The 13,400-nt window shown below is 48.2% G+C and overlaps 4 protein-coding genes and 1 non-coding gene across 5 annotated transcripts; 1 reads left to right on the top strand and 4 right to left on the bottom strand.

Moving 5' to 3' along the window:
* Positions 1–1,408: 1,408 nt before the first annotated feature.
* On the bottom strand, positions 1,409–2,755 carry BO83DRAFT_395606 (uncharacterized protein; the record flags this gene model as incomplete). The annotated part of the gene is made up of 1 exon (XM_025533086.1): positions 1,409–2,755. The coding sequence occupies one exon, from the start codon at positions 2,753–2,755 to the stop codon at positions 1,409–1,411; it is 1,347 nt and encodes a 448-aa protein (XP_025392149.1).
* Positions 2,756–2,942: 187 nt separating this feature from the next.
* On the bottom strand, positions 2,943–5,225 carry BO83DRAFT_353384 (HET domain-containing protein). The gene is made up of 2 exons (XM_025529042.1): positions 4,704–5,225; positions 2,943–4,650 (listed from the first exon to the last, which is right to left on the bottom strand). The coding sequence occupies exons 1-2, from the start codon at positions 5,101–5,103 to the stop codon at positions 3,062–3,064; spliced, it is 1,989 nt and encodes a 662-aa protein (XP_025392148.1). The 5' UTR covers positions 5,104–5,225; the 3' UTR covers positions 2,943–3,061.
* A 505-nt stretch (positions 5,226–5,730) lies between these two features.
* Positions 5,731–7,023, bottom strand: BO83DRAFT_353382 (uncharacterized protein; the record flags this gene model as incomplete). Its single annotated transcript, XM_025529041.1, has 1 exon — positions 5,731–7,023. One exon carries the CDS (start codon positions 7,021–7,023, stop codon positions 5,788–5,790), a length of 1,236 nt encoding a protein of 411 aa, XP_025392147.1. The 3' UTR covers positions 5,731–5,787.
* A 2,381-nt stretch (positions 7,024–9,404) lies between these two features.
* Positions 9,405–11,938, bottom strand: BO83DRAFT_405411 (aurora family serine/threonine-protein kinase; the record flags this gene model as incomplete). The annotated part of the gene is made up of 4 exons (XM_025533797.1): positions 11,790–11,938; positions 10,622–11,728; positions 10,500–10,567; positions 9,405–9,432 (listed from the first exon to the last, which is right to left on the bottom strand). The coding sequence occupies exons 1-4, from the start codon at positions 11,880–11,882 to the stop codon at positions 9,405–9,407; spliced, it is 1,296 nt and encodes a 431-aa protein (XP_025392146.1). The 5' UTR covers positions 11,883–11,938.
* On the top strand, positions 9,829–9,952 carry BO83DRAFT_t66. Its single transcript has one exon. It is a non-coding gene; the product is annotated as a tRNA-Leu (tRNA).
* Positions 11,939–13,400: the final 1,462 nt, after the last annotated feature.

Below are 13,400 nucleotides of genomic sequence, written 5' to 3'. Positions count from 1 at the left end.
AGACGTTCGCTCCCTCAAGGTTCTTGGACATTCTTGGAACCCGCCTGCGGTGGCGTAGTGGTAGAACGTCACCAGGAAGGCCCTGCTTGTACAAGGCTTCTGGACTTTATACAAGGATCTATCCATTCATTAGATTAGGATTCTATTACAGAGTTGGAAAGCCTTGACACCAGGCAGGGAGTATCACCTACATAGCTGCACACGCAATCAGGCGGCTGCATTAGTTTAAAGAGAATACTCTGAAATTAAACTGAAACTAAACATTCTTGGAACCCCATTTAACTGCCATATAGATTGTTGAGGCATTCACTGCACCCAGGCAGCTGTCAGCTGATCCTTCGCCTCTTCTTCCTGCGTGGTCTCCGACCACCACCTCTTCCACCACCATTCAACCCAGCCCCTTGAAATCTAGATAGATCAAATCCATATCTTTGACCCTTCGTCTTGACATAAAATATGAAATCAGAGCATGGGCATATCTCATAGACAAACCTAGCACTTATCTGACACCATAGCCGGCTTGGAAGAAGAAGGAGCAGAGTCATCAGACAGCTCAAGTTGCAAGAGATGAGTTGCCCGCGGACCAAGATTTTTTTAAGATTACATGGTACAAGCAGTTAGATCGAAGATACTGTGATTGCATAATCTTCTCTGTGGCTTTATTTCTTTAATTTGTTTCTCTACATGGTCTTTGTTCTGTATATTATTTTCAAAGTATCGGTTAATGTTCTCAAAGCCTGTGCTAGAGCAAAGTCAAATAACAGGCACAGCTTCACAACCAGAGCTATCTTGATGTAAACAGCATCGAACCGAAATCATGCTTTGAGTAGTACTGTACGTCTTCAGATCTCTGGAGTTAACCGTTTCGGCCGATGGGTCTTATGCTTGCTTAGAGTGGAGTTTTCTGAACGCTTGATATCAATTATACAATGGCAAATAGGGATACAATTTCCATGCATGAGAAGCGCTATAAACATGACCCTAATATAGAGCAGGCTAGACAGCAGAGGACCGCACTCTATAATTCCTCCATGAAACCGGTCAACGGTAACCATCACAGGCAGACAGAAAATATCGCATAAACCGAAATGTGCCCGACTAGAAAGATAGATATCCCAGATCGAGCCTGCACATACCAGGTCAAGCCACGTCTCACCAAATCCCAGATTTATCCGATTTTGCGAATGGCAGCGGAGAGAAAGGACGCCTGTGGAGGATGATCAACAGCCAGGCGCTCAGAGGTTGAAATGGGAGCCTGATCTTGAGCGTTTCTATTTCGTAGATTCCGTCCCACCACCGAGGATTGATGACCACAGACCTTTGGTGTCTATTGAATATGTTCGAAATAGAAGATAGAACCATAATAATGACGTTATCTCATTCCCTGCCTATGGTCTTCCTTGATCAATCACGCAACCTGTTCGAAACAATTCATAAACTCCGCATCCCTCACCAGAGCATCATACTCCTTCTCCGGCGCTTGCACGAAGACCTCAAACACCCTCGTAACACTCCCGGAGAAATCCGGCAAAATTATCGCGCACGCCCCTGGCACCCCTGTCTGTACGCGAAAAGCCACGGGCCTTGTCGCCGCTCCCAAATCGTACTTGGCTGCGCTCCCTGCATACCATGTGTTCATGAACAGATCCATGCCTGCAAAGTCCGCGTTTGGGATAAGCATCTCCGTGTCTGCGAGTGAGGTTTGCAGTGCCGCGAGATGTCCAATCTTCGATATGTCAACGGCGTGGATGGATTGGCGGATCTTGGTAGCTATTGCGGCAAGGCCGCGGTCCCCGTTGGATATGAGGGTGGTGGCGGGCACTGGCCCAGCGAGGGTACCGATTACGGCGTTGCCGAAGTACTGGAGAGATGATTTGTGCTCTGGGTCGCGGGATCGGACGTCGATGGGGTGGACGAAGCGGGATGGAGCGTTGGCCTGGTCGGGGTGAATATGTAGGCGGGCCCGGGTGAGTGTTCTCCACAGGAGGGCTGAGATGCAGTCGTAGGAGGTTATGTATTCTACCTGGTCCAAATATGGGGCACATTGAGTCTTGAGCTGCTGAATGGTGGGCTCTGTGATGCGGTAGATGCCGGCGCGAATTGGGGGTGGTGGCTTGAATTGGAACTTGCTCTTCTCGATGATGTGGAATAGGGGAATTTGAGCGAGTCGATCTTGCTGCGAAATCGTAGAGTCCAGGGGAGGAGCATTGTAAGGATCTCTTATGAGATCTGGAGTGTAGGTGGGCATGTCTAGGCCTTCGCGATGTGCCTTGCTGCTTTGACAGACGAGCGAGATGAAGGTGCTGAGAGATACCCAGTCCCCGGCTGCGTGGTCCACTCGAAACCCTACGGCCAGCCCTCCTTGAATGAGACTGATTTGGATTAAGCAGACTGGATGCTTCGCGATTGGATCTTTCGGTAGAAAGTGAGTCAAATCCAGCTTGCTGGGAGAAAACGAGTCCTGAGCTAAGACTTGGAAAGGCTCGCACTCGGTGCTTGTGTATCGGCGTACGCTGACTTCCACCGCGCTGTCAGGTGAGGTCACGATGCAGACCCTTCCGGATGTGTTGAACTCAAGATAACCTGCCATAAATGGTAGTTGGCGAGTTGCGTGCTTTACTCCCTCCAACAACGAGGAAACCACACTCTCCGGGTCAACAGTGGCCTGGAGATCATAGAAGAGGACGGCTTTCACAGTCTTGGTGAAGCCACCTTTGTCAAGATCTGATAATTCATATGTATTTATGCCCTGCATGGTTTCATTCGTGGATTGTGATGGTAGTGTTTAGTATGAATGAAGGTTGTTATTCTGGACGCATCCGAGATTGTTAAGTATGGGTGTCGTCGCCGTCGGGAACCCGAAGTGGTCAAGTCCCGGGACGCCTAAACAGGCCCGATTGGGAGCCCGACCGGGCGGTTACTCGCATCAGTGTTTCACCTTTGCCCCTACACCATTCCTTCCATAATTCATTATTTATATCAATTCCGACACTGCTCACAATTTCTAGACCAATCACTGTCAGTGTAATAGCTACGTGCTTGACGAAAATCTGGAATATGATTAGATGAGAACAACAGGCTGCCGGGTTGATCCAAACAATGTATCAGGATCGAAGTCACCCCAGAGCTTCAACAACGGGACATCAAACCTGCCCACCCGGCGGAAGCACTGGATTTTATGATCCTCCTGACATGGCACAACTATCAAGCCTTGGATAACATGATATGTCTTCCGGGAAGACCGCAGCGGAATAGCATAAGCCTGCTGCATTCCTTCCGATTCGGTTTCTTGCAAACTATCTGGATAGCATTTACCCAGTAATGTGCCAGGACGTAGTTCCTCCGACTTGTCTGAATATCCCCGGCTGGTAGCATAAAACTTCCCCTGTGAGGGGTGCCAAAATATACTCTTCAACGAGGCGTTCAGTTGCAACCGCCCGTCCGTAACCTCACCGTACGGCATCTTCTCATTTGCCAAGGTGATTTGACAATCGACAACCTCACATTCCGGTACATCCTCTCTCCAGAAGTGCATTGTATTCGCTCGTAGCACCTTGCCGTTTACTGCAGCCCAGGACCAAGACGGGGCGCGGTAGTTCTCGGGTCGGGGATGTAGCGGCGGATCAGCTTCCCAGAGGAGGTCTTCTAGGAGGTTATGTTTCCATAATCCAGCGAGGTACTGGCTATAAGTCCAAGTGCGATGAAATATTTCTGCAATGCCGTAGAATGCGATGAGACGATCGCGAAACTGTGTGATATCGCGCGCTGTGTATTCCGCGATCACCGAGGCCCACGTATCTTCAATCATAAGGGCAGAACTCTCTTCGTACGTGAGGGGAGCCCAGTCCCCTTCTTCTGGCTTCATCATTGTGCTCGGTAGGCGCGTGTCTGCATTCCATGCTGCAATGTTGGAGTTTCCGATGTTAAGGTAGTGCGATTGACATTGAAACCGCACGGTTCGAGTTGTGAAGATCAAGGCACGCTGGGTAAGAAGCTTCTCCTCGTAACACCAGGCTCGAGTATCTATTGGTTCACGAGGATCAATTGTGCCTTCCCTGATCCACATCGTACCGATGCGGTTACCGTCGCAGCGGAAAGGTAGCGAAACTGCTTTGGGTGGGGGTTCACGGTCTTGCAAGAAGCCTTGGCTGACTTGAGATGCACTGGCCGCGACGATAGTCACGAATGCGTTTTGGAAGGTTTTGCGGATTTGCGGGATCTCGCGACTTTTATCCTCCTTAGAGTCTTGTATGATGCACAGGCTGTCTACCCATAGAAAGCGGATCCCGAGTTGTTGAGTGCAATGGATCGCATCTTTGATTGTTTGAGGGAGTAAATGGACTGGGATCTCTTGACAATATGACTGGAGATTGTGAGTTTGCATTCGATGTGGCTGGGCCTCTCCCCAGCGGTAACTCAGAGCTGTGTATTTTCCCGATGGCGCCCCTTGGGTGATATGAAGCTTTGGATGCTCCGGATCCAAACAATCGACCACTCGAGTCGGCAGGTAAAGGGTCTCTCGATGATGACACTGGTCATGTCCCCCAGTCGTGCACTCGCTGATAAGCTCAGCAGCATGAGCATATGTAGCAGGGGAGTTGACCTGCCAGATGATTTCGCGTGTGGGGATATACTCCGCAGCATTATCACCTGCCACAGTCAGCTACACTAGTCCGGTACAATTACTGACAGATCAAACAAACCATCCACTGTGTGTACCTCAAATGTTTGAATCCAGATGTCATTCAAAGAGAGAGCCAGAAGAGTACGTTGTTCTTGCCCTGACCTCATGCGGAATCTCACAGCTATTGTATACTCTGCCTCAGCATGAAGAGGGCCATCTGTCCCAACCTGAGCTGGAATCTGCTCGTTGAGAAATTGGCACCATTTGCAGCCCTGTTTGGCAGAGATGGCGATTTCTCCCAGGCTCACTTTGTAGGAGAAGCCTGACACGTGAGGTTGAAACTGAGCCTTCCAGGCAGCTTGGAAACCGTTTCTGGAAAATAGGCTATTCCAGCAACGCTGGCAGACAGAAGGATGCGACGTCATACCACGAAAAGCATTGAAGAAACGGACTATTGACGGGGGTATGAGTCCACACATTGATTGTGACTGAATATGCTTGTTGCGGTAAAAGGATATTCCGGCCAAGACCTAGCCTAGAATTAGTAATATCAAAGTGCAGACTGCTCAGAATAATGTTTCCTGGGTATTATCGATATTAATGATCTGTAAACCACAGCAAGGTTACGAAGATGTGATTGTGATTGCCCAATTCCTAACTTAGAGGCCTAAATGTCACGTGAAATTATACTCCTCTCGTCTCCAGGCTAGAAGAATACGACCATAATGCAGAGCAAGGTTGATTTTCAGCCTTGTACGAAAGGGATGGCCGATAGAATGTGTCCAGTTCCCTGGCTTGTTTCAGCCGGGACAATGTGATTTGGATAAGTGCTAACAGTGGAAATGACTTGGTGCTGGGAAGCATACATCGGACACAGAAAAGTGGGCCTCCGCCTCGTTTACCCGATGTTGACACGGAACTGAACATTTAATTGGAGAAATTCATTGTGCTATCAGCCGTCCGATGCATGAAAATGGGTCAGCTCAAAAAGCTGTGACGTGTTGAGAGTGGAGCAACTCAACAAGCCTTTTGCTCGAATGCTCTCACAGGAAATCTAAGATCACTGGGGAAAATGTTGTCAAAATATAATAATCTATTATCTGGGGAACAACTACTTTATCTTCAATGCCAAGATTCAACACATGGGAGAAAACCAATACACATCATCGGTGCAAACATCTTTTCTTCTCATCCAATATCACTCGCCTCTCTTCATTGTCCGTAAGCGCCCACCATTTCTCCTCCCAGTCCCTCAGCTTGCCAGGAAAGAACTCCGCCAGGAGTGCTCTTCCGAATCCCTTATACCCCAACTCCAGCTCCATGAGTGTGTACATCACCTTATATTCGGCGAAGACTGAAGGCGTACCCTGTGAGCTTTCGCTCAATTCGATCGAAATGCCCAGCATCTCAGGGAAACGCGGTGCCCCAGCGACAATGAGATTTTGGATCATGCCCAGCCCCCCAACGCCGACCAGATACCAGGTATGGCTTTCGATGGCTTGGCTAGTAATCAAGAGAACGAGCCAAAGGATGGCAAGACAGATGATAAAAAACCGCGTCGTGTTACATGACTCGATCATTCGGGATATGGATCGACGGTTCGAGGTCGCTGCTCCTGAATGTCGAACCTGAGCCCCCGCTAGATCCTCCAAATCCAATCCATCGGGATGGCCTCCATGCACAATCACCACATGGGTGGATCCATTCCCCAACGTCAATGCCACGTCTTTCCCTGACCCTCTCCGACACGCCCATTTCTCTTTTCGCCAGCCCGGCAAAGCTCCCGCGGCATACGCCAGGACGGTCCCGCTGACCGTCACCAGAAAGACTCGCCAGTCCCCGTAGATCCCAAACGGGACAGCACTGATGGCAATTTGAATGAGTGAGACCAGCAGTCCTGTCCACCAAACCCAGTCATGGCCAGGACGCGCTAGAGAGTTCCTCTCAGTAGACCAGTGATAGACAGCCACACATAGAGCCACCTCTGGCTGCCGACCCCCCGGAAGCAAGCCCGGAACCTTCTTCTCTTCGTCACTGCTCTGACTTGGATGCTCTTCCAATCGCTCACGCACCGCACTCGGCATCCAATGCTCATAGTCCTGAAACACCCGACCGAGCACCCATGATCGATTCCAGCGACAGTAGCCAGACTTGAGATTAATCACCCGTAAATTAGTGATAGGGGTCTCAGGCATGAGCCGGCCATCACCAGTGGCAGAAAGAAGGGCTGACACGGCGTATGCAACCCATCCGTAGGAAAATGCGACCGGGGTGAGAAATCCTCCTGATACGGCCCCCAAGGCTTGCTGGACAATGTCTCCACCGATAATTAGGAGGACTGTGAAAATGTCGGAAGGCTCCTTCCACTGGTCCCGAAGGCTTTGAGCGGGGGACACCATAGTCGTTTGTGGTGGATGTAAGATGCACAATTAACTTTGAGACAAATCCCCGGGGCCATGGAGGCTATGGCCCGAGAGTTATAATAAACGGAACTAGAGTGCGCGCCGGTTCATGTTGGGCTTCGGGCTATCATGCAGGGCATCGGACTAGCTGGCGGTGGCTAATGGCTATGTAGGTACGGGTTGGGAGCGGGACTATCACACACCGCGGATCGACACAGCAGTGATACTGCTTCCTTGTTGAAGGCATTTTAGCTTTTGAGCGGGTGATCTTTTTTCAGGCAAAGAAGGTGAAGAATTATCGTGATCCACGGATACGCAGACCTCACGATAAGGGAAAAAGCAAGCATGATGGCCGAAGCTAAAGGGTGTTAAGCGAGGCTGAATTGGGCGGGGAGGACAACGCGCCGACAACAGCACGTCTAATTCACAGCCCGATCATGCAGTAAACACCAGGCTGTCAATGATATAGTGTATCTTAGAGCTTTTAGATCTTAGCTGAACTAAAACTGACTTGAATATCGACCTCTGCATCCCAGTAACGCACCTACCAGGGAATAGTATGCGGGGCATCGGTCGGATATGCGCCTGGACCGGGTTGTGGATATCGATTAAGAATGGGGGATAAGCTCTGGCTCCTTAGTCTGACTGAATGTCAAAAACGAAGGAAGCCAAGGCCAGGGCATGCAGGAAGGGGTGAAGTTTGAAGACATTCGTAGTGAAAATGGGATGTAGATCTTGTTGACTCTGTGTATGGCCCTTCGTATCCCCTCAACAGGCCAAGATATTTAGTCCCTATGAGATAATCCGTCAGCACTAAGACATGCTATTAATCTCGTATTCATTTTAAACATACTGCTTCCTCCCCGACTAACGCCCTCTGAGCTGGTCCTTCCACTACGATGGACAGTTCGCGGTTTGTGAGACCATCATCGTTCTATTCATCCGACGTTCTGATCGATCCCGATCGTGGGAAGAGACTTGGGGTTATACAATTTGGCAAATATGAGACCGTATATTGCCAGATCTTCACTCGGCTACTGCTGTCTGTCCTCATCAAGACCCGGCCTCTTAAGCCACAGGACAAGGTGTTCTGCATCCTGTCGTCTTTGCCAGAGATGGACCTAAAGTGGATCACTCCGATTCATAAAAGTCCTATATCTGAAATATTAGCACAGAAATATTTGCATCTATAGCCTTGACTGGTAGCCTTGGCTTCTTGAGGCTGGTCCCAAAGCCATAAATCGTCAAATATCAAAGGGCTCCCATCCTGGGCGGTAGACTTCACATTTTCAGGAGATTATAACACTCTCTTTAACTTTTTGGCGGTGTCATTCAAGGAATGAACTTCGACATGGCGACCGACTTTGTCAGGAGAAGTATGGCGCAAGCGTCAATACCTTTCGGCCAATGCAGCCCAGGCATAAATATATGCTCTTCAAACTCAGGAGCGGTCGTAATGGATGGTGTCAAGGATCACCCAAAAAAGGCCGCACAGTCCTTGTTTCGCTCTATAAATGGCCTCAAATTGACCCCCACTAGCGTAGATTCTGGCTTCGTCCATAAAATTTAGTGCCAACTGTTCCGGTACTTCCAAGAGCCAAAAGATATAACGATACCTGGGGACAAGCGTCATGTGGGGTCTCCTGAATATCTTTAGCCCGACATCAACAAAGCATTTGATAGAGCTTTTTTGTCTGAAATACCTCGAGTCCAGTTAATCGAGACGTATATGCCTCCGTGCGAAGTCGCGCATCAAGAGTCTACCTGTATCACCAGATCGGTCTGCTTCCGCGCATAGTTCGAAATATACTAGGCTTAGAGAACAAACGGTTTCAGCGCTTGCAATCCGCATCCCAGTTCTTGGTGGCGAAGGCATGCCTTGGCCTTCTGGTCTGGAACAATTATTGCAGGACAAACAATTGGCCTGTCTTGGGATCCGCTACTTCACCCAATGAACTTGTATGTGCATACTGTGATCGAAATGTCCTGCAGCTACCACTAACCAGAGCACAAGGCCAATCAGTTACACGGCTTGCAGGCCCGACCTCCATGCAAGCTTCTACACATCAGAGCTACTGGACCAGCTATGGTGAATATGTATTTTTTGACTTACTTTGGTAAGTGCACTTCAAATGCCAATCTTAATGATTGCAAAGGGACAAAGACTTACACCGAGATAGACCCATTGTACCCCCCCTTTGGAATATACAAGTTTGCGGAGTGGGCATTCAGTGCTGACAGTCTGCCCGACCTGACCGTACTCGCTTGGGGGGATTTCTCTCACGAAGGCCACTTTTCACAGTACAATCGCCTTTACTGTAGATCCAAGACTGGCTATCGACGGTTGAACGCATCTGACATATCGCTTTGGGATCTCGTCAATGACAACATGGACATACTGGCCGCCTGTCCATATACGGACATCAAAGATCTGACAAGCTACGACTTCATGTGGCTATTTTCTGCTTTAGGCGCTCGTCAAATAAGATATGAGTTGACCTTGTTCTATTGCATGACCCACAGTTCAACTAAAACTCCTCCAACCTTAGCTATAGAATGTAACTCTTCCCCCTATTCAGCAGTACATAATCTGCACATTACAAATACTTGACCTACACTAGTATAACTGACAAACAACAACTAATGATACACCACTTAAAAATAAACAGACCTTACCAACCTAAACAGAAAACAATGTACCAGCAAGGTTCGCGTCGGCTAGCAGCTACTACCTGCGGATATATCCGAGCGCAATGACCCAGTGTGCTACAAAGCAAATAAGATATATCCGTAGACAATGCTGGTAAGATGGCCGAGTGGTTAAGGCGAGCGGCTTAAGAGAGTTGTTCCGAATTTTATCTATTCGGCTACAATTTAAAACTCCGCTTGACGAAAGTCAGCCTGGGTTCGAACCCCAGTCTTACCATTTATTTTTCCTGATTTATCTTTTTTCCTGGCCTGGGGTTTCTTCCTCTCTTACATAGATCTATAAATCGAAGAATTATTTTCAAGATAGAAAGGCATTTTTGTACTCAATGAAAGGACTTGCAGGATCCCAATACTTTATATCTTTACTTTACCCCAAGTTGACCTGGTTGCGAACTAATCCCCTAACAGAACGAGAGAGGGAAATTAAGTGATAGAGAAGGCCATGTAATGGTATTTAGGTCTCCTAGTCTAAGGATCTGGTTCGATGCTATTACCAGGACTCGGTTGAGCTAACTTGATCAAGTGAAACTGTTCTTTCATACTATATATACTACAAGTATTCATGAAGAGACTGTGCGTCGAGCAAGTGCCTGTGGCTGAAGATTCAAAGAACGTGTCTAGTTCAGCTATCTATTATTATATAGTGGATTACTGCCAGCAGTATATGGGGCTTCGCTTCAAACCCCGTAGGGGTACTAATAACTCAGGATTCTTGACCAGGTATATTTTCTTTCATTTCCTCCTTTGCATGTTGGAAGCAGTACTTGATAATCCAAGGATGTTGTCGGACCTGTTCGAGAGTGATTCTTTTATCCGCATCAGTGACAAGAAGCTTAGATTTTGTTAGCATACTGCTGAACCATGGAAGGGACGACGGTTGCTTTACCTTCCTGATGAGGTCCTTCGCTTCACGACTCACAAAAGAAGGGATTATCATATCCGCTTTCATGATACTTCTCTGCGTCATGACTGGCGTATCTTCGAACGGCGCGCTCCCAACCAAAAACTCATACAATAGAACCCCAAGGGACCATAAGTCCACCTTCTGATCATACGGTTTATCACACTTCTTCGGATCAACCATTTCAGGAGGCAAGTAATCCAGCGTTCCGCATTTCGTAAGCCTGCGACCACTTGGCGCATGAACACTCCAACCAAAGTCCGACATCTTCAGCTCTCCATGAATCCCCACTAGAATATTCTCAGGCTTGATGTCCCGATGGATAACATGCTTGCGATGTAAGTACTGCAAAGCATTCGCCATCTGCGCAATGTACTGCGCAGCCTTCCACTCCGGAAACCGATTCTCCTTTAGCAAGTGCTTGTATAGCTCTCCCTTGCCAGCGAACTCCAATATCAGAATTATTCGCTTGCTGTCGTGGAAATGCCCGTAAAGCCGAAGAATATTCGGATGTCGCAGATTACTCTGGATCTCGATCTCACGGGCCACTTGTTTCTCTACCCTCCCTTGTTGAATCTCAATCTTGTGAAGTACTTTCAGAGCACAAACAAATCCGCTGTCTCGTTCCCGAGCGAGATAGACTCGTCCGAACTTCCCTTTGCCCAGCGCTTTGCCGATCTCGAACATGCCTAGATGTATTATTCTGGGTATCGGTTGTTTTGTGAGCTTGGTGAAGTGTTGTTCGCGCTTTACTGTGGCGTTCGGTACTTGGGATAGAACGTAGAGAGGATGGCGAGCTTGTGATGTAGATGATTGCCTTTCTTTCTGTCGGGGAGGTTGGGAGGGTGCGGAGCTTTGCCTGGTGGGTTGGGTCTTGGAATCGGTAGTGGCATGTTGGTCGTCTTGATTTGCAACATCGTCTGTGTCTTGCGATGCAACAGAGGCGAGGGGATGTCTTGTCCTCGGGGGAGTCCGTTGGATGTTTGTTGGCGCGGTCTCGGTAGGATTCGTAGTTGTAGGATTGTGAGGAACAGCGTCGGACTTCTTGGGTCGTAGAACTCGGCTCACCGGCCGTGTAGTCGAAGTTGCGCTCTGCTTTCTGTGGTCAATTGTGGACTCATATTCAGCTCATGGATTATTAGATGGAACGTACTTTGGCTTTCTGTTGAAGCTTCGCACCATCGTGAGCGTTTTCATCGACAATGGCCATATGCTTGAACCGAGTCTCAAGCGCGACGGTCACCATGGTTAGATCCTTTGCGGTGACTGTGCTTCTTTGTTGGACAAAACCGACAAGGACTGATAATATTGAGGCTCTTTGTGCAGTATGAACTATGCTGGGGAACTGGTAGAAAGCCGATGTGCAAGCATGTCATGCGAGCTGCATCACGTTGCCGCGGTAACTAGTGAAACCATGTACCAGCAGCATCTTTGTCAAGTACGCAGTTTATGCAAACATCAAAAGTTTGTATCATGAGTAACTTAGAATTCTACGAGGTATAGACAACTCTTCTAGGTCTTGATCTGCCCTATACAGTGTGGGACGGACTAATTATATAGTAGCGCCGTGCCCCAACCTGTTCTGATCTGCTACCCCACAGCTCCACTCAGCCCGTCCAAATGAAAATGCATGACCCCAAACATTGCAAAATGCAGTGTAGAGGGGCATAACACTACCGTAACAACATAACAGACGTTTTATCAACGAGCTATATGTCTCATCCTGGGTATCTCTTCACATACTGCAACACCGCTCTATTGACCACAAGAACCAAAGCATCAACCTTGCCACTCTCTATCCCAACAGAGATGCGCAAGAACGGATCAGAGTCCTCTGCCATGGTTGAAATGGCCGATATTCGAGAAGCAGAGTACCCAAATCCAGCACCTTTCATCATAGACAAGCAACTAAGAATATGATGATTGCAATGTGGATATTTGGCACATGTGAATGGCTATGTCAGCCATCAGCTTGTGTTATTGTTCGGATTCTGAAAGTGGTATCAAGTCTCCTACCGCAATCCAGACATGAAATTATATATGTGTTCATCGCTGAAGCAGATCCTCAGGGTAGACCTTTGTAGTGTTCTCTTAGCATCAATCGGAATTGGTGCAGGGCCGTAACCCTGTTGTTATATTGTCAGTTCCCGTAACACATGATCACAAATACTTGAGCTCCATATGAATGTACTAGTATATAATCTCAGCTGCGATCCAGAGTGTGCTTCAGCGTCCTTGCAGGCACTCAGAAGTAAAATACAAGTGAGCAGCCAAAAATGAGTGATTTAGCTTGAGGCTACAGCGGTGCGTTGAGATTGAGAAAGAAATGGAAAGATTTTGACTGTTAGCTGCGAAGTAGTTTGTAGGAAGCAGGGAAGCTGGTTTCAATTCTTAGGGGATGGACAAGGCTAACGGTTGCAGGCTCCAGGAGCAAGACAATGGATGGGAAGAGCACGAGCCGTCAGCCCTTACTTCGAATAGTGACTGAATGCAAAAACCATCGATGGCCTCGAAAAGATGGACATCTTTTAGGTATTTCTGTTGTAGGGTTGCGTGATCCAGTAATGTTCAACACAGGTGCGATGCGGCCAGGACAGTGTGATTAACAGCCTACTAGTATGATCATGGACACAGGCCGATAGGGCGCAATCGCCTAGGCCGTTCTAGTTGATCTGCTGTTTCAGGTAGTAGTGCTCTAAGCGAACCTTATCGGAGCTTCGGGACGGTGATGACATGTCACAGTCATTATGCTAATAGTTGCCAT

This window comes from Aspergillus eucalypticola (genome assembly GCF_003184535.1).
Source record: "Aspergillus eucalypticola CBS 122712 chromosome Unknown BO83scaffold_3, whole genome shotgun sequence".
In the NCBI taxonomy this organism is placed as follows: Eukaryota; Fungi; Ascomycota; class Eurotiomycetes; order Eurotiales; family Aspergillaceae; genus Aspergillus; species Aspergillus eucalypticola.
Note: the sequence above shows the minus strand (reverse complement) of the source record. Positions and strands in the feature narration are given on the sequence as shown.